The sequence below is a fragment of the Microcaecilia unicolor genome, chromosome 3 (genome assembly GCF_901765095.1).
Source record: "Microcaecilia unicolor chromosome 3, aMicUni1.1, whole genome shotgun sequence".
In the NCBI taxonomy this organism is placed as follows: Eukaryota; Metazoa; Chordata; class Amphibia; order Gymnophiona; family Siphonopidae; genus Microcaecilia; species Microcaecilia unicolor.
In genome coordinates, this window is record NC_044033.1 from 435,999,816 (window position 1) to 436,019,932 (window position 20,117).

Genomic DNA, 20,117 nt, shown 5'->3' on the forward strand with positions numbered 1-20,117 from the left:
AATATTCTTGGAGATTATTTTGGGGTTCTAGCCTTTTTGTATGAAGGGTTGAGTCAGGATTTTGAGGTGTTTATCTCTGTCTCTGAGGTCAGAGCAGGTATAGTGTGGCTTGGCTGTGTATAAGGTATCATCTTATTGTCTTTTCTCTGTTTTGATTTATTTCTATTCCTTACCTATGAATTAAAGGAAAGGGAGAAATTATATAATGGAAAAATAAGACCTAGAAAGAGGTGAAGGAAGAAAAAGTGATGTTATGGGTGGGTAACTGAGATGGTGAGGAGAGAAAGTTAAGAGCCCGATAGTAGGATAGGAGCCCTTGAGATATCTTTAAAATTCTAGTCTCCTGTAGTTACCGTATTGTAATTGTTCATCCTAGAAATGTCTAGTATATCTCTTGTGTAAGTCGTGTAAATCCACCCCTCCCTCTCATCATTATCATTATTTTCCCCCCACTTTGACCCATGTTTCCAGGGAAGAATAAACAGAAGACGAGAAAAGTGTATGACTTACCAATTACAGCATCATTTGAATTACATTTGTTTGAGATGCATACTTAAGAAAACAGCATTTATATTCCCACAGCTGTACTTTGTGCCATATGTTAGTACTTGGTGAACATGCTGTCTAGCAGAAGTGTGCCAAGTCCCACTTAGACTGAATTCTGTCCAGTTTGAATAATTTGCATGAAAGGGATATGTATGGTTTAAAAGTCAGTTTGTACTCATTTTAAATGACATTTTCCCGATTTTTAGTTGTTTTTTTAACCTATTCATTCTTTGCACATTGTATGCATGTTAGACAGATTGATTGATTGCACATGCATTAATTTTTAATTATACATGCATACACGTGATTTATTTGCACTTCAAATGTTTAGGAACTCAACCAAAAGCGAGTTGATGAATGCATACCCCAATGCTTGTGCTACTGAGTCTGCCTTACTAACCCAGGACAACAGTAAACAAATCGAATGCCCTCCCCCTCCAAGTGATTTATCCCTGTAAATACTGTAGAAAGGAAATGTATTCTAGAAATATAGAAACCAGAAAATGATGGCAGATAAAGACCATATTATCTATTCAGTCTGCCCTTTCATACCATCTGCTAATCTCTACTATCCCTTCCTTAGAGAGATTCTGAGCTTGTCTCGTGCTTTCTTGAATTGAGGTACAGTCTGCCTCCTACACCTTCACCGGGAAACCGTTCTGTGCATCCACCACCCTTCCCTTAGATTTAATCCCAAGTCTTTCCCTTTACCTTCATCCTGTGCCCTCTTATTACAGAGCTGCCTTTCAATTGAGAGGCCTGCTTCCTAGGCACATTTAAATGCCTCCAACATAAATGCATATCATCTCTTCTCCTGCCTTTCTACCAAAATACATATTAAGATCTTTATTTGTCTCTGTGCTTTATGACTAAGACTGCTGACCATTTTTAATAGCCACTCTCTGTGGACTGACTCATCCTGTTTAAACAAGTGGCCAAAAAAATAAACACAAAAGAAGCTACCTTCAACAAATACAGAAGAATGCAACAAGATGATCGTGGAAAAGACGGATTAAACTAAGAGAAGCAGAGAGGGAAATACAGCTAGCGAAAGCACAAGTGGAAGAAAAAAATAGATAAATATGTAAAGAGGTGATGAGACCTTTTTCAGATATAATGGGAAAAGAAGAAAAGCTAGGAATGGAATTGAAATGGCTATGTGGAGAGTGATGAAGATAAAGCGAATGTGCTAAACAAATACTTCGGTGTTCACGGAAGAAAATCCTGGAGAAGTACTGCGGTCGACTGCCAAGGGTATATCTGGGAATGGTGTGGATATTGAACCCTTCATGGAAGAAAATTTTTATATACAACTTGAAAATCTGAACGTGGACAAGCTGTGGGGCTGGATGGGATCCCAGGATATTGAGGGAGCTCAGAGAAATTTTGGTGTGACCTCTTAAGGATTTATTTACTAGATCTTTAGAGACGGGTGGGGTTCTGTGGGATGTAGTCCCTCTTCACAAAAAGTGGGGACAGGGAAGAAGTGGGAGATTACAGGCCGGTAAGCCTCATGTCAGTAATAGGAAAAAATAATGGAGTAGCTGCTGAAGGAAAAGAAGAGTTAACTTCCTAGAATTCAGCGGTTGGTAGGATCTGAGGCATATTCATTGTGGTGATCCAGAACACCTCTCTGACCTAGTTGTGCCTCCAGGAGAGGTTTAAGAAACCGTGACCTAATGTATACCAATTATGTAATAAAAGGGGAATTCTTACCATCAGTAGATACAGAAGAAATGGGTGAGACCGAAAATATTGTTATGCCTTTGTGTCGCTCCATGGTGCGTCCGCACCTTGAGTGTTGCATTCATTTCTGGTCGCCGTATCTCAAAAGGGATGTAGTGGAATTAGAAAAGGTTCAAAGAAGAGTGACCGAAATTATAAAAGGGATGGAACTCCTCTCGTATGAGGAAGGGATGGAGAAGTTAGGGCTCTTCAACTTAGAGGGGAGATGTGGTTGGAGTCTACAGGAGTGGAAGTAAGTCTTTTTTTTTTTTTTTTTTTTTTTTGCTTATTCCGAGAGTACAAAGACTGGGAGACACTTGGTGAAGTTACATGGAAATACTTTTGGAACAAATAGGAGGAAATATTTTTTTGCTCAGCGAGTGGTTGAGCTCTGGAGCTGTTTGCCGGAAGATGTGGTAGCAGCGGTTAGTGTATCTGGGTTTAAAAAAGGTTTAGACAAATTCCTGGAGGAAAAATCCATAGTCTGCTATTGAGACAGACATGGGAAGCAACTGCTTGCCCTGGGATTTGTAGTATGGAATGTTGCCACGATTTGGGTTTCTGTCAGGTACTTGTGACCTGGCTTGGCCGCTGTTTGGAAAACAGGATACTGGGCTAGATGGACCATTGGGCTGACCCAGTATGTCTAATGTTCCTATTAAATACAGTCTCCCAACTGCTGAATTTTATGGCTGTTTGCAAATACTATTTTCTTAGCATCGGCTTACACTGTTCTCAACCAGCAGGTGTTCTCTCTTCCCACTAGCAAATAGAGGTAGAGAAAACGAAATTCCACCAGTGATATCATCGGTTATAATCTGTGGTGCTCTGTGGAACAATTCATTATTTTTCTCTACCTTCTAGCAGGGTGGTAGGTTGTGCTATGGTGCTGTTCTGTGCTGCGGTTGCACAGTGTGGTCAAGCCTAATGGCTGCTCTCAGGTCACAGTCTCAGGACCATACCTGGTTGAGCTCAGAGCTTGATGCCACTGGACAAGGCTTTGGCTTGGTCCTGAGGGGTGAGTCCTCAACTCTCCACTCTTGCCCGTTCATCCTGTTTAGATATGTCCCCTATGGGCTCCTTCTGCAGCTTCCAGGTGCCTAAATGCTCCCTTCCCCCCCCCCCCCCCCAAATTGCCCTGGGCAGCCTTTTTTCCCCTATTTTAGAAAATAAGGCTTTTTGCTGCTCCTGACATTTGAAGGAACCCCCCTCCCTTGCTGTTGAGGGATTTCCCTTAATTTGCACCCCCAGAGAGCCTGGGACAACCGGTGCTCTATGTGCAGGAACCAGCAGCTCAGTATGGCTGCCGGTTCTGTGTACACACAGTGCATTGAGCCTTTTCTGACTTTGGAAACAGCTCAGGGTCATCAGGACCCATGGTCCCAATTTCAGTGGGAATGTCATCCATTTTATCTCCCTTGGAGATTTCATCTCCTGCTGCTTCTCAGCAGCATGAATCTGGCCCTTCCACATCAGAGCTCGGGTGGTAGGGAGCCTATTTCCCTTACCCCCTTTCAGTCATTTTGAGGGGTGGTCCCGATGGGGCCCCTGGAGGTTTGTTTTTTTTTTTGCTGCAGAACTTAACACAGTTGGTCTGACAGCAGTTGCAGTTGGCTGGAGCCCCGGTTTGGGAGAGAAGTGTGGATTTTCTTCTGCAGTGATTTCTACCCTTCTGCATTACAGGAAGACTGCCACGTTCCTGGCTTATGTTGAGATCTGGCGGGTTTTTGAATCCTAGTGTGGGGAACAAGCCCTATTCCCCTGGAGGGCTCAGATTCCCGATAGGACTCAGAGAGAATGAACACAATTTTGCACCGACGATACCTCCCTTGACAAAGCCGGTGGGCGAAATGGGTCCCTGTCGGGAGTATCGGCATCAGGTGTTCAACAGCCAGAGAAACATTGAAGCTAAGTGACCTTTTTACACAGTAAACATTAATTTTTTTGTAAGAGTTGTGAATGAGCAAGTTGACAAAAACAAAAAATTGTATAAACAGCAGAAGGATGGAGGAGGTTTTTGGCCAGTGATGAATAGAGGTCTGGTGACTGCTTTGAAGGTATTGGGCGTGGAGTAAGCCCCAGCACCTGGACAGTTTGAGTTTTTTTCCTCCTGTTAGTCCTTTTAGCTTTTGTTCAAGCTCCTTCTAGCTTTGAAACACATTAGTGAAGAGCGTCTACAGTCTAAAGTTTAACTTGACAGTTCACTGTTCTGTAGAAGAGTGATACACATTTTGGGGGGGGGGGGGGTAACCAATAGATAAGAATAGACAGTTGGCAGGGCATGAGGAGAGGGAGGGTTAGGTAAAGGCAGTGTGGGAGGAAGGGATGAAGGGAAATCGTGGTTTGAAGAAAAGAGGATGTATATATGATGTAAGTTAAAAATAAGTATGTTGTAAAGCAAGTCATAAGGTGCTCACAGATTTGCTGATGTAATATCAAATTGTAGTGCCTGAGTAATTAAGTTGAAAAAATCGCTTAGAATGTAAAAATAACAGATTTGACTGGTTAGGTGTATGTGATGTTAATATCGTTATTGTACTAGGGTATTCTTTTTACAGAATAAGGTGGCAGAAAATTGTATTAGTTCTTTGTTGCCTAATTCAGCTAGGACAGATGGTACTAACTTTTCCCTGTCTGTTTCAGAGGGTCTTGATTCCATGCTGTCAGACTACGAAATCATCTCTTTTGAAAATATCCATCAGCACTCCGTAAGGAAGCGGGATGTACAGACGGAGTCACACATAGAGAGAATGCTAAGCTTCTCAGCCCTCAACAGGTAACCAGAACTGCGGTTTTTCATGCATAGAGGTGTTTGTCAGCTTGCAGAACTCAACAAGGAATGAAGGGTTTTTGACTTTAATGATATTTATGAGGATGATGCCATTAAAGTTTAACAAACGTGAAAGATGTAGTTAGGAAAGTTGACTTTCATCTTTTCAAGGTAAGTTGAGATGTGGCTGTCCAGAGATTCCTGAATTTCTAGGCAGAATCTCACCTCATATTGCAACGATGTAGGTTTCTCTTCTGCATGAGGCCTGGTGTTAATTACATAAGTAATGCCATACTGGGAAAAGACCAAAGGTCCATCGAGCCCAGCATCCTGTCCCTGACAGCAGCCAATCCAGGTCAAGGGCACCTGGCAAGCTACCCAAAACGTACAAACATTTTATACATGTTATTCCCGAAATTGTGGATTTTTCCCAAGTCCATTTAGTAGCAGTCTATGGACTTGTCCTTTAGGAAACCGTCTAACCCCTTTTTAAACTCTGCCAAGCTAACCGCCTTCACTACGTTCTCCGGCAACGAATTCCAGAGTTTAATTGCCTAGGTACTTACTTATTTATTTAGATTTTGCTCACACCTTTTTCAGTAGTAGCTCAGGGTGAGTTACTTTCAGGTACACTGGATATTTCTCTGTCCCAGGAGGGCTCACAATCTAAGTTTGTACCTGAGGCAATGGAGGGTTAAGTGACTTGCCCAAGATCACAAGGAGCAGCAGTGGGATTTGAACCTGGATTGCAAGACTGGTGCTCTAATCACTAGGCCACTCCTCCACTCTTCTTGATCAATCAACCAAGGTAATCTGAATTTGCTGTTGATTACCTTTAAGGGCTCTTACAAATCATACTGACATAGGTTTTAGAACCTTACAGGCATTGTCTTCTGCAAATTATTAGATGCTGTGAAATAGAATATGATAGCAGTTAAGGCCCTTCTAGTTTGCCCATTTTCGCTTCCTGATTATACTACCACTGGCTTTGCCTTTACTTCTTTGCAGTTAAGGATCCTTGGTGTTTATCCCATACGTTTTTTTTTTTTTAATTCTGAAATTGTGTTCATCTCCACAACCTCTAATGGGAGGCTGTTCTAGTCATCCACTATCCATTTTCTCTCTCTCTCTCTTTTTTTTTTTTTTTTTTTAATTAGAGCTTTTTATTTATGTATTTCAAACAACAACCCAACTTGTGAGATGCTGTGGTTTCTTCAGCATCCACTGATAGCAATCACTACAAATGAATTAAAAGAAAAAAGTACAAAATCAGCAAGAAATTATAAAAAATGACATACCAAAACAACCCTAACTAACCCCCACCAAACCCCCCTTTCCATCCCCAACACTGACAGTCCTTAGTTTAATAAGCGATATCCCTAGAACACACAACAGCAGAGCGGTAAACAGTCCTTAAAACAAGACTAATAACAGCTACATTAAAAATAGGTAGCAGAACATTCAGCAAGAATGTCATTCATAATTTCAAACAAAAAGTGCAAAAATATAATAAAAAGTCACTTGACAAGAGTCCCTGTCGACCACCCCCTATACGTTCTCAACAGATGCTAAATAAGTAGCCCACATGCAATTGTAATCTTGTAGTTTATTCTGAGACAAAGCTGTGACTCTATAACACTTACATATGTATCACAGTTTTTCTTTAACTTGCGAGACTGATGGAACTTCCACCATTTTCCAAGCCTCTGCTATTAGCATAAGGGCAGCAGTAAAGACCACCAGCATCAATTTGTCTCTTGAGCTCTCAATTCCTGGGACTCTTTTATTGATGAGACCAATCCCCGCATCCATAGGAATTGGAGCTGCCTCTAATGATTGAATATATTGAAACACCAATTTCCAGAAATTTTTTAGTGTGGGACAATCCCACTAGATATGAAAGTATGTACCCATTTCTTCACAATCCCACCAACATAATTTGTGCCCTCATGGAACTCATAAGTTTTATCTGGGTTATAGTACAAGCGGGACATAATTTTAAGCGCATTTTGTCCTAATTGAGGCGCAAAGGAAATCTTACGTGTTCTCAACCAACAATTCTCCCAATATGCACTTTCCCAGTGATCTTGAAAATCTTGTTACCATGACTGCATATATCTCAAAAGAACTTCCTTATTTTCATTAAATAATTTATACAAAAAGAAATAAGACCTTTGCAGGGTTTTGTATGCACAGTTTTTCAAATATGTCGTCCGCAAAAAGGGGAAGTCTTATGTTTAAATCATTTTTATTAAAGATAAACAAAGGTTTGATTGTTGTATACATTCTTCTATCAACATTGTCATCCAATTTTCAATGTCCATTGTGTTTCAATTGAACACCAGTAAAAGAACAATCCAAATACAATTTACAAGTCATGCAACTTTTTTTCCCCCAAATACAGACCCCCCACCCTCCCTCTTACTACTACTACTACTATTTAGCATTTCTATAGCGCTACAAGGCATACGCAGCGCTGCACAAACATAGAAGAAAGACAGTCCCTGCTCAAAGAGCTTACAATCTAATAGACAAAAAATAAAGTAATCAAATCAATTATTGTGTACAGGAAGGAGGAGGCAGGTGGTTACAAGTGGTTATGAGTCAAAAGCAATGTTAAAGAGGTGGGCTTTCAGTCTAGATTTAAAGGTGGCCAAGGAAGGGGCAAGACGTAGGGGCTCAGGAAGTTTATTCCAGGCGTAGGGTGCAGCAAGACAGAAGGCGCGAAGTCTGGAGTTGGCAGTAGTGGAGAAGGGAACAGATAAGAAGGATTTATCCATGGAGCGGAGTGCACGGGAAGGGGTGTAGGGAAGGACGAGTGTGGAGAGATACTGGGGAGCAGCAGAGTGAGTACATTTATAGGTTAGTAGAAGAAGTTTGAACAGGATGCGAAAACGGATAGGGAGCCAGTGAAGCGACTTGAGGAGAGGGGTAGTATGAGTAAAGCGACCCTGGCGGAAGACGAGACGGGCAGCAGAGTTTTGAACCGATTGGAGAGGGGAGAGGTGACTAAGTGGGAGGCCAGCAAGAAGCAGATTGCAGTAGTCTAAACGAGAGGTGACAAGGGTGTGGATGAGGGTTTTGGTAGAGTGCTCGGAAAAAAAGGGGCGGATTTTACGGATGTTGTAAAGAAAGAAACGACAGGTCTTGGCAATCTGCTGGATATGAGCAGAGAAGGAGAGAGAAGAGTCAAAGATGACCCCAAGGTTTCGAGCTGAGGAGACAGGGAGAATGAGAGAGCCATCAACAGAAATAGAAAACGGGGGGAGTGGGGAGGTGGGTTTGGGGGGAAAAATGAGAAGTTCGGTTTTGGTCATGTTTAATTTCAGGTGGCGTTGAGACATCCAGATAGCAATGTCAGACAAGCACGCTGAAACTTTGGTTTGGATGCAAGGTGAGATATCAGGGGTAGAAAGGTAGATTTGGGAGTCATCAGCATAGAGATGGTAGGAAAAGCCATGGGATGAGATTAATGAACCAAGGGAAGAAGTGTAGATAGAAAAGAGGAGGGGACCAAGAACAGAACCCTGAGGTACGCCGACAGGCAGAGGGATAGAAGTAGAAGAGGATCCACCAGAGTGAACACTAAAGGTGCGGAGGGAGAGGTAGGAAGAGAACCAGGAAAGGACAGAGCCCTGGAATCCAAGTGAGGACAGGATATCAAGGAGTATGCTGTGATCGACAGTGTCAAAAGCAGCGGAAAGATCAAGAAGAATGAGGATGGAATAGAGACCTCTGGATTTAGCCAGTAATAGGTCATTGGAGACTTTAGTAAGAGCAGTTTCGGTTGAGTGGAGAGGACGAAAACCAGATTGTAGTGGCAAGCTTGCTCCCAAGGAGAACATGAAGGATTAGCCATTAGAATCTCAACATAGCAGATACACTAGAGAGAAGAGGAAGACCTGTACTCTGATAGCCCTCCCCAATTAACCCCAGTGCTCCACCACGCTGTCTGTTTCTACGTTCTTTTCTCTGCCTTTCCCCGAAAAGGGGAAGTCTTATGCAGCATCCAAATCCATAATATTCTCCTGATCCCTGTTTTCTGTGCAAATGGTTCCATTACTAAAGCAAATAATAAGGGTGACAGTGGACACCCCTGATGGTTGCCCCTTTGTAATTCAAAGGTAGGAGAGTATCTTCCATTAACCTTGGCACATGCTAAGGGTTGATTTTAAAGAGACTTTTTCTAAGAGATAAGTCTATTTCCTACCCCCACCCTCTCCAAGACTTGGAATATAGATGGCCAATAAACACGGTCAAACACGTTTTCTGCATCCACCGCAACCCCCACATATTAACCTTCTTCATTCCTGCCAGATGATATTCAGAACCATGAAAACTGCATCTCCAGTCTGCCTCCCCGCAATGATCTAGATCTACTTGATCTAGATGGATAAGAGTAGGCATAATATTAGCCAAATGGTTAGCTAACAATTGTGCTATCAATTTAGTATCTATCCCCAGCAAAGAGATCAGTTTGTACTGTCCACATTGCGTAACATCTTTACCTGGCTTTGGAAAGACAGTGATGGCAGCTACTCTCATAAAAAAAGTTGGGGGTTCACCCCCACGTAGCAAATGGAAAAATCTTACCAACAAGGGCACAATTAAGTGACTCAATTTTTTATAAAACAAGCCTGTGGACCCATCAAGGCCCGGCGATTTCCCCACTTTAAGGTACTTAATTGCTTGAAGCACCTCCTGTGCCATAACATCCCTTTCTAGCTTGGCCTGCATCTCAGAAGACATAGTTGGCAACTTAAGATCACTTAAATACTCCTCCATATCCTCCCCCTTCACCCTGAATTCAGGTGTGTATAGTTCTTTATAAAATTGGGCAAATTGCTGTTGGATTTCCTCCTCTTTAGTGTACCACACTCTCCTTCCTCTTTTATACTTGTAATATTGGTTTTAGTTTGCTGTATCTTCAGTCTTTGGGCCAATAATTTATCTGCCTTATTCCCTGCCTCAGAATATTTTTGCCTGACCCTATTAAGCATAAACTGAATCTCTTTATCTTGTAGAATACCCAAGTCTGCTTGAACCTGCTGTAGTTGCTTCTTAAGAGTGGTATCCCCCCTGCTAGCCTTATGTAATGATTCCAGCTTCTTTGAGTTCCCTTCACAGATTAAATTATTTTTCCAGTCTAACTTTTTCTCGCTGCAGCCAATCCCATTAATTCCCCCCTTGATATCGTCTTCAAGCTTTAATTATCAGAGAGAACTTTGCGGGTTCATTGTGTCTAAGAAAATCTTCAATAGATCTAAGTATGTGCAGTACCACCCCAGAATCTCTAAGCAAGTCCTCATTGAGATGCCAGAACTTAGTACCTGCATCGATGTTCACCATATTTATATTAACCAAAACTGGAGCATGATCTATCCATATAATAGACTCTATTGTCACCCTGTCCACTTTGCGCCCCCCCCCCCCCCCCTTCTTTGTACACAAGAGATCAGTTCTTGAATACATTTCATGAATGGTTGAGAAAAAGGTATGTTCTTGGCTCCCAGGATTCTTATGTCTCCATATGTCAATGACATTAATTGTGTCCATAAAAACCTTAAAAGGCTCATCTAGCCTTTTTCAGCACCCATCTCCTTCCTCCAGTATTGTCCATTGTAGGGTCTACAGTTAAATTGAAATCACCACCTACAAATAATTTACCAACGTTAACCTCAAAAATGTTTTGGTAGTAAGGTGAGAAAAAAGTTGCCTTGTTAAGAGTTAGGTGCATACAAATTAACTAGGGTCAAGGGGATTTTATTTATAGTGCCCACCCAAATAATCCAGCATCCATTTGGATCTTTAAATTCGTTATTTGACTCTATCCGCAGGTCTTCAGTTATAACAATACCTACCCCTCCCTTTTTCTTTTCTATTCTATTCTGTTAGAGGCCAGCACAAAATGTGAATATTTTTGTGCTTAATCAAATGTTCATGTAGATGGCATAAGTGTGCTTTTTGTAAGAAACAGATCTCTAGATGAAATAACAATTTTCTTTCCACAGTAATTGCCTTTTACGGGGCAAATTGTCCTTGTACATTAATTGTTCCAACTTTCAACCCCATTCAGCCCACCTTAACAGTGCAAATACCCCCTCCCATATAAACCAAAAATACCCAGACCTTGTAAGAACATAAGGATAGCCATACTGGGTCAGACCAATGGTCCATCTAGTCCAGTATCCTGCTTCTATCAGTGGCCAATTCAAGTCACAAATACCAAATATTTACAAGATTCATACTACTGATTCCTATGTAACGTTGCTATTATGTAAACTTCCATAAATAGACTGCTTCTGCATTCTGTCTAAGGGCATCAAGTTTCCTTGATCCACTGATTTAGGCTACTGCTTCAGGAATAGGGAAGATTGCTTAATTCTAAACAGTTTAATTAAAACCTCTGAAAGGCACTCTTTCTAAGAACACGAGAAGCTTCTGTTTGTCTAAAATACTAATTTATTGGGTTTTATCAATTTAACAGTTGATGATTTAAGGTTACAGGGATAGCATTAGCACAGGGGTTTTCAAACCAGTCTTGGGGACACACCAAGCCTATCAAGTTTTCAAGATTACCACAATGAATATGCATATGAGAGACTTGCATACAGTAGTGTATGTAAATTTATTATATGCATATTCTTTGTGGGTTTCCTGAAAACCCGACTGTCTAGGTGTATCTCATAAGTACATAAGTATTTCCATACTGGGACAGACCAAAGATCCATCAAGCCCAGCATCCTGTTTCCAGCAGTGGCCAATCCAGGTCTGGACTGGGTTGAGAAATACTACTTTAGGGTATATATTAGGTCATTATCCAGCTTATTTTCGAAAGAGAAAGACGCCCATATTTCGACCCAAATTGGGAGATGGGCGTCTTTCTCCCGTGGGCGCCCAAATCGGTATAATCGAAAGCCGATTTTGGGCGTCTTCAACTGCAAACTGTCGCGGAAACGGGCAAAGTTGATGGCGTGTCGGAGGAGTGGTGAAGGCGGGACTGGGGCGTGTTTATCGGCTGAGGAGAGATGGGCAATAATGGAAAAAAGGTAGGCGTTTTTACCGCAAATTTAGGTCACTTTTTTTGGACCTTTTTTTTTCACGAACAAGTCCCAAAAAAGTGCCCTAAATGACCAGATGACCACCGGAGGGAATCGGGGATGACCACCCCTGACTCCCCTAGTGGTCACTAACCCCCTCCGACCAAAAAAACCCAACTTTAACAACTTTTTTTTCCAGCCTGTATGCCAGCCTCAAATGCCATACCCAGCTCCATCACAGCAGTATGCCGGTCTCTGGAGCATTTGTTAGTGGGTGCAGTGGACTTCAGGCAGGTGGACCCAGGCCCATCCCCCCCCCTACCTGTTACACTTGTGCTGCTAAATGGGAGCGCTCCAAACCGCCCCCAAAACCCACTGTACCCACATCTAGGTGCCCCCCTTCAGCCATAAGTGCTACGGTAATGGTGTAGAGTTGTGGGCAGTGGGTTTTGGGGGGGATTTGGGGGGCTCAGCACCCAAGGGAAGGGAGCTATGGACTTGGGAGGTATTATACTTTTTTTTTTTTTTTTTAATTGTTACAAGTGCCCCCTAGGGTGCCCGGTTGGTGTCCTGCCATGTGAGGGGGACCAGTGCACTATGAATCCTGGCCCCTCCCACGACCAAATGCCTTGGATTTGTTCGTTTTTGAGTTGGGCACCTTCGGTTTCCATTATCGCTGAAAACCGATACTGCCCAGCTCAAATCCGCACAAATCCGATGCATTTGCCCGGCACAAACCGTATTATCGAAAAAAAAGATGGACGCCCATCTTTTTCGAAAATACGGTCTAGCCTGCCCCTTCACGTACCCGTTCTCGGAGATAGATGCCCATGGAGATGGGCATTCGCATTTGATTATGCCCCTCCACGTCTCATTTCTTAGGCTTTTGGTGCAGACTATGATAGCCCTTCTCAACACCAACTTTATGCTATCTGTATCCTTTTAGAGCAAAGGTTCTCAAGCCAATCCTTGGAAACACAGCCAAACAGTCTGGTTTTCAAGATATCTATAATAAGCATGCATGGGAGAGAACTGCATATAGTAGAGGCAGTGCATGCAAATCTATCCCAGTCATATATCCTGAAATCCAGACTAGCCAGGTGTGTCCCAGGAACTGGGTTGAGAACCTCTGTTCTAGAGGGTTGTCCTTCAGAAGTGGCCATAGTAATCCAGATGAGCTTGAATGGTACCTTTCTTCACATTAAAGTCATCTGTAATTCTCAGCTTCTGGTATGGTACTCCAGAATATTCATATGGCTTGCAAATGAAGTTAGAAAATGTGGAGCCCTTGAGAGAGAATTAGTAGCAAGATGGAAGACACTTCCTCTTGTTTGTAGAGGGAGTGTGGGAGTGTACTGTTGCAAAGATGTTGTCACTCACCTCAGGTTAATTTTTTTTTTTTATCTTCTGAGGAGCCAGATACCCTATTGTGGGTGGCCACAAGCCCTGCCTAGCAACTTTTCCTTCCTTTTCCCCCAGGCAGTCAGGGTCTCTCAGTGCCACTTCCCCAACTCCCTGGGTGTGGTTGAAGTTCCGAGGCTTCCTGAGGATTGTCCCAGGGGGCCTGGACATGGTATTTTTTCCGGCCGTGGTAGGGGCTGTGATTTTCGGTATAGACCAGGCAGAGTAGTTCCGTTTCAATGATTCAAGTTTTTTTCAGAGGACCTACTCCTTTTGGGTGGTTGTAGCGGCGGTTGGGAAACGGAAAATTCTTTCTCGTCTTCCTCCCGTCCTCGGCAATGAAGGTGTCGGGTCCAGCCTCCGGTTCAGATAGGAGCTCGGTTGACGCAGCTTTATGGGAGGTGGGCCCAAATTACTTCAGACCAGTGAGTTCTAGAGGTTATTTGCAATGGGGTTCGCCTTAGAGTTTGCTCGTCCTTTGTCAGACGCTTTCGTGGAGTCTCCCTGCCGTTCTCTGCTCAAAACCAGGGCTGTCAGGGACACTCTATGCAGACTTCTCGACTTTCAGGCTATTTGTCCAGTTCCTTTGGCAGAGCAGCGTCTAGGACATTACTCCATATACTTTCTGGTTCCCAGGCAAGAGGGTTCCTTCAGGCCGATTTTAGATCTCCAGACGGTCAGTCGAACCCTCAGGGTGCCCTTGTTTCGTATGGAGACTTTGTAGTCGATCATTGTGGCGGTACATACAGGGTAGTTTCTGACGTTGCTCAACCTCACAGAAACCTACTTGCATATCCCTATTTGACCGACACACCAACGTTTCCTTTGGTTTGCGGTGCTCAGCCAGCATTTTCATTTTTGGGCTCTTCCCTTCGGGCTTGTGACTGCTTCTTGGTTGTTTACCAAAGTCATGGTCATAGTAGCTGCAGCACTCCAGAATGGAAGGCATTCTAGTCCATCCTTATTTAGACGATTGATTGATCAGAGCAAAGTCTTACCAGGAGAGCATTCGGGTGATAGCTTGAGTAGTAGACTTCTTGAAGTCCCTAGGTTGGGTAGTCAGTGCACAAAAGATCTGTCTGCAGCCATCTCAGTCATTGGAGTACCTGGGAGTCTGTTTTGACACGATGCAGGGCCGTGTTTTTCTTCCGCTGGCTCGTGTCCTCAAACTGCAGTCTCAGATTTGTCACTTATTGCAGTCACCGAGGCCAGCAGCCAAGGATTATCTTCAGGCCCTGGGTTCCATGGTGGTGGCGATCAAGGCTGTGCCCTGGGCCAGGGCTCATATGAAGCCGCTTCAGAGGTCACTTCTTTCTCGGTGGTCATCACAGAAGGACGCTCTACATCAGAAATTGTCACTTCCTGTTCAGGTAAAGAGCAGCCTACGTTGGTGGCTGCGAGATGCCAGTATGACCAAGGGAATGTCTCAGGATCAGCCCAACTGGAGGGTGGTTATAACAGATGCCAGTCTCCAGGGATGGGGAGCTCAGGGACAGTATGCTCAAGGCCTGTGGTCTCCTTAGGAGGGATCTTGCTCATTAAATCTATTAGAGACTAGGGCAGTTAGACTAGCAATCCAGACCTTTATCCATCTGTTGAGGGGTGAGGCAGTCCATGTGATATCAGAAAATGCCACCACGGTGGCTTACATCAGTCGGCAAGGAGGAACGAGGAGTCGGCAGTTGGAGCATGAAGCGTCACAGCTGTTACAGTGGTTGAAGGTGCATCTGGTGGCACTGTCAGCAGCTCATGTGGCAGGAGTTCAAAATGTTCAGGCAGACTTTCTCAGTTGAAACATGCTAGATCCCGGGGAATGGGCTCTAAGTGATGTGGCATATCGGGCAGTGGTGAACCGTTGGGGGTTCCCCAAGATGGATCTGTTTGCTCCCTGGCCGACTGGTCTTCTTTATGCCTTTCCTCCCTGGCCATTAATAGGGCGTCTACTTCAGAGAGTCGAGATGCACAGGGGCCGTCTGATCTTGGTGGTGCCGGATTGGCCTCGTAAACCGTGGTACGCTGATCTTCAGCGGCTTCTAGTAGAGGATCCATTCAAGCTCCCAGTCAGGCTGTATCTTTTGGCTCAGGGCCCGGTGTTTCATCCGGATCTGGGTTGATTCTGTCTTATGGCCTGGCTCTTGAGCGGATGAGACTGACAAGAAGGGATACTCCGCCAACGTAATTGCTACTATGCTTCACTCTCGTCGGCGTTCTACCTCTTTGAATTATGTTCGGACCTGGAGGAATTTTGAGGCCTGGTGTGAGGAGCTCGGGATAGCTCCCTTTCCCTCGTCCATCTTGCAAATTTTGGATTTTCTGCAGTGTGGTTTCGACAGAGGCCTTGCTTTGGCTTCTCTTAAAGTGCACATTGCAGCTCTGTCGTGTTTTTGAGGTTGTGTTCAAGGAAGATCGCTGGCTAGCCACCTGGATGTGTTCCGTTTTTTAAGAGGCGTTAGCCTCCTGCGTCCTCCGCCACTCTGTTCTTTTCCCCGCTGGGATCTTAATTTGGTACTCCCGGTTCTTACCAAGTCTCCCTTTGAGCCTTTATCTTCTTGTACTTTGAAGGACTTAACCATGAAGGCATTATTTTTAGTGGCTATTGCCTCAGCTAGGAGAGTTTCGGAGTTGCAGGCTCTTTCGTGTAGGTCTCCGTTTTTGGAATTCAGCTTGCATCGAGTGGTTTTAAGACCAGTTCCTTCTTTTCTGCCCAAGGTATTGACTCGTTTTCATTCATCTCAACTGGTGGTGTTGCCTGTTCTAGGTTCTTTCTCCGGGTCGGAGGAGCAGCATCTCTCAAAGCTTTTGGATGTCAAAAGAGTTCTGAAGCATTATGTCAAGTCTACGGAGGACATTTGTCGGTCTGATTGGAGGTTCACGCAAAGGACTTATGGCTTTTAAGCCCACTATTTCTCATTGGTTTAAGGAAATTATTGCATCAGCTTACCTTCTTTCTGGGAAAGCTGTTCGGAAGGCGTTAAGACTCACTTTACCAGAGGTCAGGCTACTTCTTGGGCAGAGCGTTGTCTGGTGCCTCCAGAGGACATTTGTATGGCAGCAACTTGGTCTTCTTTGTATTCACAACAAAATTGATGGAAGGCATAGTGACGAAACAACTCACGGAATACCTGACCAAACACTCAATTCTACATGAGTCTCAATCAGGATTTCGATCAAATCATAGCACTGAAACTGTACTAGTTTCGGCAATGAACTCATTCAAAAAAACGATCGCAACCGGCAAGAACATACTCATACTACAATTCGACATGTCTAGTGCCTTCAACATGGTGGATCATGAAATTTTGTTACACCTACTAGAGTACTTCGGAATTGGAGGCCCAGTTCTCAAATGGTTTGAAGGATTCCTCACCACCAGATCCTACCAAGTAATAACGAATACGGACAGATCGCCACCTTAGATACCGGAATGCGGAGTTCCTCAAGGATCCCCCCTTTCACCAACTATCTTCAACCTAATGATGATACCATTAGCCAATCTCCTAGCTAATCAAAACCTTAACCCCTACGTATATGCCGATGACGTTACGATCCATATCCCGTTCAAAAGTGACTTAAACGAAATAACCAACGAGATCCACCAGAGCTTCCAGATCATACACTCCTGGGCGGACTCATTCAAGTTAAAACTCAACGCAGAAAAAACTCAATGTCTAGTCCTCACCTCCCAATACAATACAAACAACTACCCCACAATAACTACACCCTACTGCACACTTCCTATCTCAGAAAATCTGAAAATTCTTGGAGTCACCATTTATCGAAACCTCACTCTGGACACCCACGCGAAGAATACAACGAAAAAAATGTTCCAATCGATGTGGAAACTCAAAAGAATAAAACCTTTTTTCCCAAGAAACATCTTCCGCACCCTAGTAGAGTCATTAGTAATAAGCCAATTGGACTACTGTAACGCTCTGTACGCAGGCTGTAAAGAACAGACCATAAAAAAACTCCAAACAGCCCAGAACACCGCAGCCAGACTCATTTTTGGTACACCTAAATACGAAAGTGCGAAACCCCTAAGAGAGAAACTGCACTGGCTCCCGCTCAAGGAACGAATTGAGTTCAAAATCTGCACGACTGTACACAAAATCATCCACGCAGATGCCCCACTCTATATGTTAAACCTAGTGGACTTACCGCCCAGAAACGCCAAAAGATCGGCCCGCAAATTCCTCAATCTGAACTTCCCCAGCTGTAAAGGAATAAAATACAAACAGGCTTATGCTACTACCTTTGGTACAAAAGCACACAATCTTGGAACGCACTACCCATGGCCCTGAAAACCATAACCAATCTAACCAACTTTCGCAAAGCTTTGAAAACACATCTCTTCAACAAAGCCTACAAAAGTCACCCTCAATGAAACAAATCATTCCTTAAACCACCCAAGTACACCAAAAAACACCTCTCACACGACCTTATCAAACACCTTTCCATCTAAATCCTCTTTCACCTTTGCTTAAGATCGACTGTTTTTTAAATCATGTAACGACGTTATAATATCTATACTCTGTAAGCCACATTGGGCCTGCAAAAAGGTGGGAAAATGTGGGGTACAAATTCAATAAATAAATTCCTTTTCTAAGCATTATTGATTGGACCTCCTGAGTCATCAGCAAGTTATTTTCGGGGCACACGTTTTGACGGCGGGGCTTTTAGGGTCTCTCACATAATCTTACTGCTTTGTTACTTCCCATCAGTCACATTCTGGGCCGGTCCGGAGGGACGCTAAGGAAGGAGAAATTAGACCTTACCTGCTAATTTGCTTTCCTTTAGTCCCTCCGGACTGGCCCAGATCTCTCCCTTTAGGTATTATTCAAGAGTTAAGTGATATTGTTTTCTTGGGAGTTGTGTTGCTGGTTTCTGGTTTCATTGTTAAAAAAACAAAACACAAATTCTGTGGTTCCGTATGTAACCGTTTGTACATGATATGCAGGGGTATGTCATTGGTCACATTATTGTTGGTGGCACACACCCTTTGTTGGCAATGTGCCGGTGGCTGCTCAGGCTTTCGTATGCACAGACCATTTACTTATTGTTTTACTTCCTTCTGCTTTGATACTTTGTTACTGAATCTTTCTCTTGTTGCCAAGGGCTCTTATTGGCTCTCTCTGTAGAGAGACAGTTTTTTTTTCTCAGTCTCCACCTGCTGGAAGGCGTGCACAACCCATCAGTCACATTCTGGGCTGGTCAGGAGGGACTAAAGGAAAGCAAATTAGCAGGTAAGGTCTAATTTCTCCTTTAGTTTTGTTCTGGTTCCTAATTTTTACAGTTGGGCATTGCTTCCATTCCCATAGCTTTTTAATTTTCTAAGGAGTACATTATATCAACTGGCTGTCCTTTATCCACATGTTTATTTATACCTTTGAAGAAATCTATCAGGATTATAAGGCACTTTGTTTAAGGGGTCCTTTTACAAAGCGGCGGTAAACCCAATGCTTGCTAAAAGGAAGTAATGCTGGGCTACTGCAGCAGCCCAGCAGTAGTTCCCACCCCTAGCGCATATCATATCCGGTGCTACAAAAATATTTTTATTTTTGTAGCGCTGGGGTGTACCTGGTAGCATATCTGCGGCAACATTCCCACCACGGATTTAATGGAATAGTAATGCACTTTTACTTTGTATTCTAGAATTCGACTCCACCCACCTAGATCCTTTTTATTCTTTACCAGGCTTCACTTCCAACGATTTGCTTACCAGTTTCTCTGTTCTGACCTTCATGTTGCGAGGTGCAAGTCGACATTGGTAGTTGTTCCTAGTGAGCCTGGTAGCTAGGGATTCATCAGTTGTAAGAATATTGGCCTGCTTGTCCTTGGAGAAAGCGAAGATATTTACCTGTAGTAGGTATTCTCCGAGGACAGCAGGCTGTATATTTTCACATACCCTCCCACTTCCCCCTTGGAGCCCTCTTCTAAGCTATAGTATTGTACTGTTGGTCCTGCTTTCGCACGGTGAGCAGGAAGGCATGTGCGCATGCGCATTGGAACATGTCTCGTGCTCCAAAATAGCTCTGTTAAAGTCTTGATACAAGCTCTGGACTGGGCAATGTGGTGTCATGTTACCCAATTGTGAGAATATATAGCCTGCTGTCCTCTGAGAATACCTGCTACAGTCAAGTATCTTTGCTTTATACACAAATCACGGGCTGCAGCTGTGCTAGTGATGTGCATTCTGGCATTGGGGGTGATGCACACATAACACTGTTATCCCCATTGTTATGACTTCAGAGGCAGCAACATTGTCTCACAGGCACCGCATTGATGGGGGTCACCTTGACAAGAAGCCGCGATTTCACAAACAGTTTGCCTGCCACACATAATCTCTTCAGCTGAATGGGAGACTGCAAGAGTCCTTGGCTGTTCTGGCCTTGACGTCTGTGCTGATGACAAAGGTGTTCTGGTACACTAGTGTCCTTGGCAGCATTCTTTTGTCTATGCAAGGTCAAGGCTCATTAAACAATAGGCTTTGCATTGAAAGATGGCATATGCTTGAACCTGCATTTTTGAAGTCAGATTATTAATGCTGGATAGTGTATTATAATCCCATATATCTTTGTTGTATAGGAAGACATATAGTGCTTCATAGTGCTTGCTTCGCACCTCCAGGCAGAAAC

The 20,117-nt window shown here is 43.6% G+C and overlaps 1 protein-coding gene across 1 annotated transcript in view; it reads left to right on the forward strand.

Moving 5' to 3' along the window:
- ADAM17 (ADAM metallopeptidase domain 17) overlaps positions 1 to 20,117 on the forward strand; it is a 160,281-nt gene that overhangs the window by 11,202 nt on the left and 128,962 nt on the right. Inside the window, exon 2 of the mRNA XM_030198883.1 lies at positions 4,915 to 5,047. Within this exon, the coding sequence (XP_030054743.1) occupies positions 4,915 to 5,047 (133 nt within the window). The remainder of the gene's footprint in view (positions 1 to 4,914; positions 5,048 to 20,117) is intronic.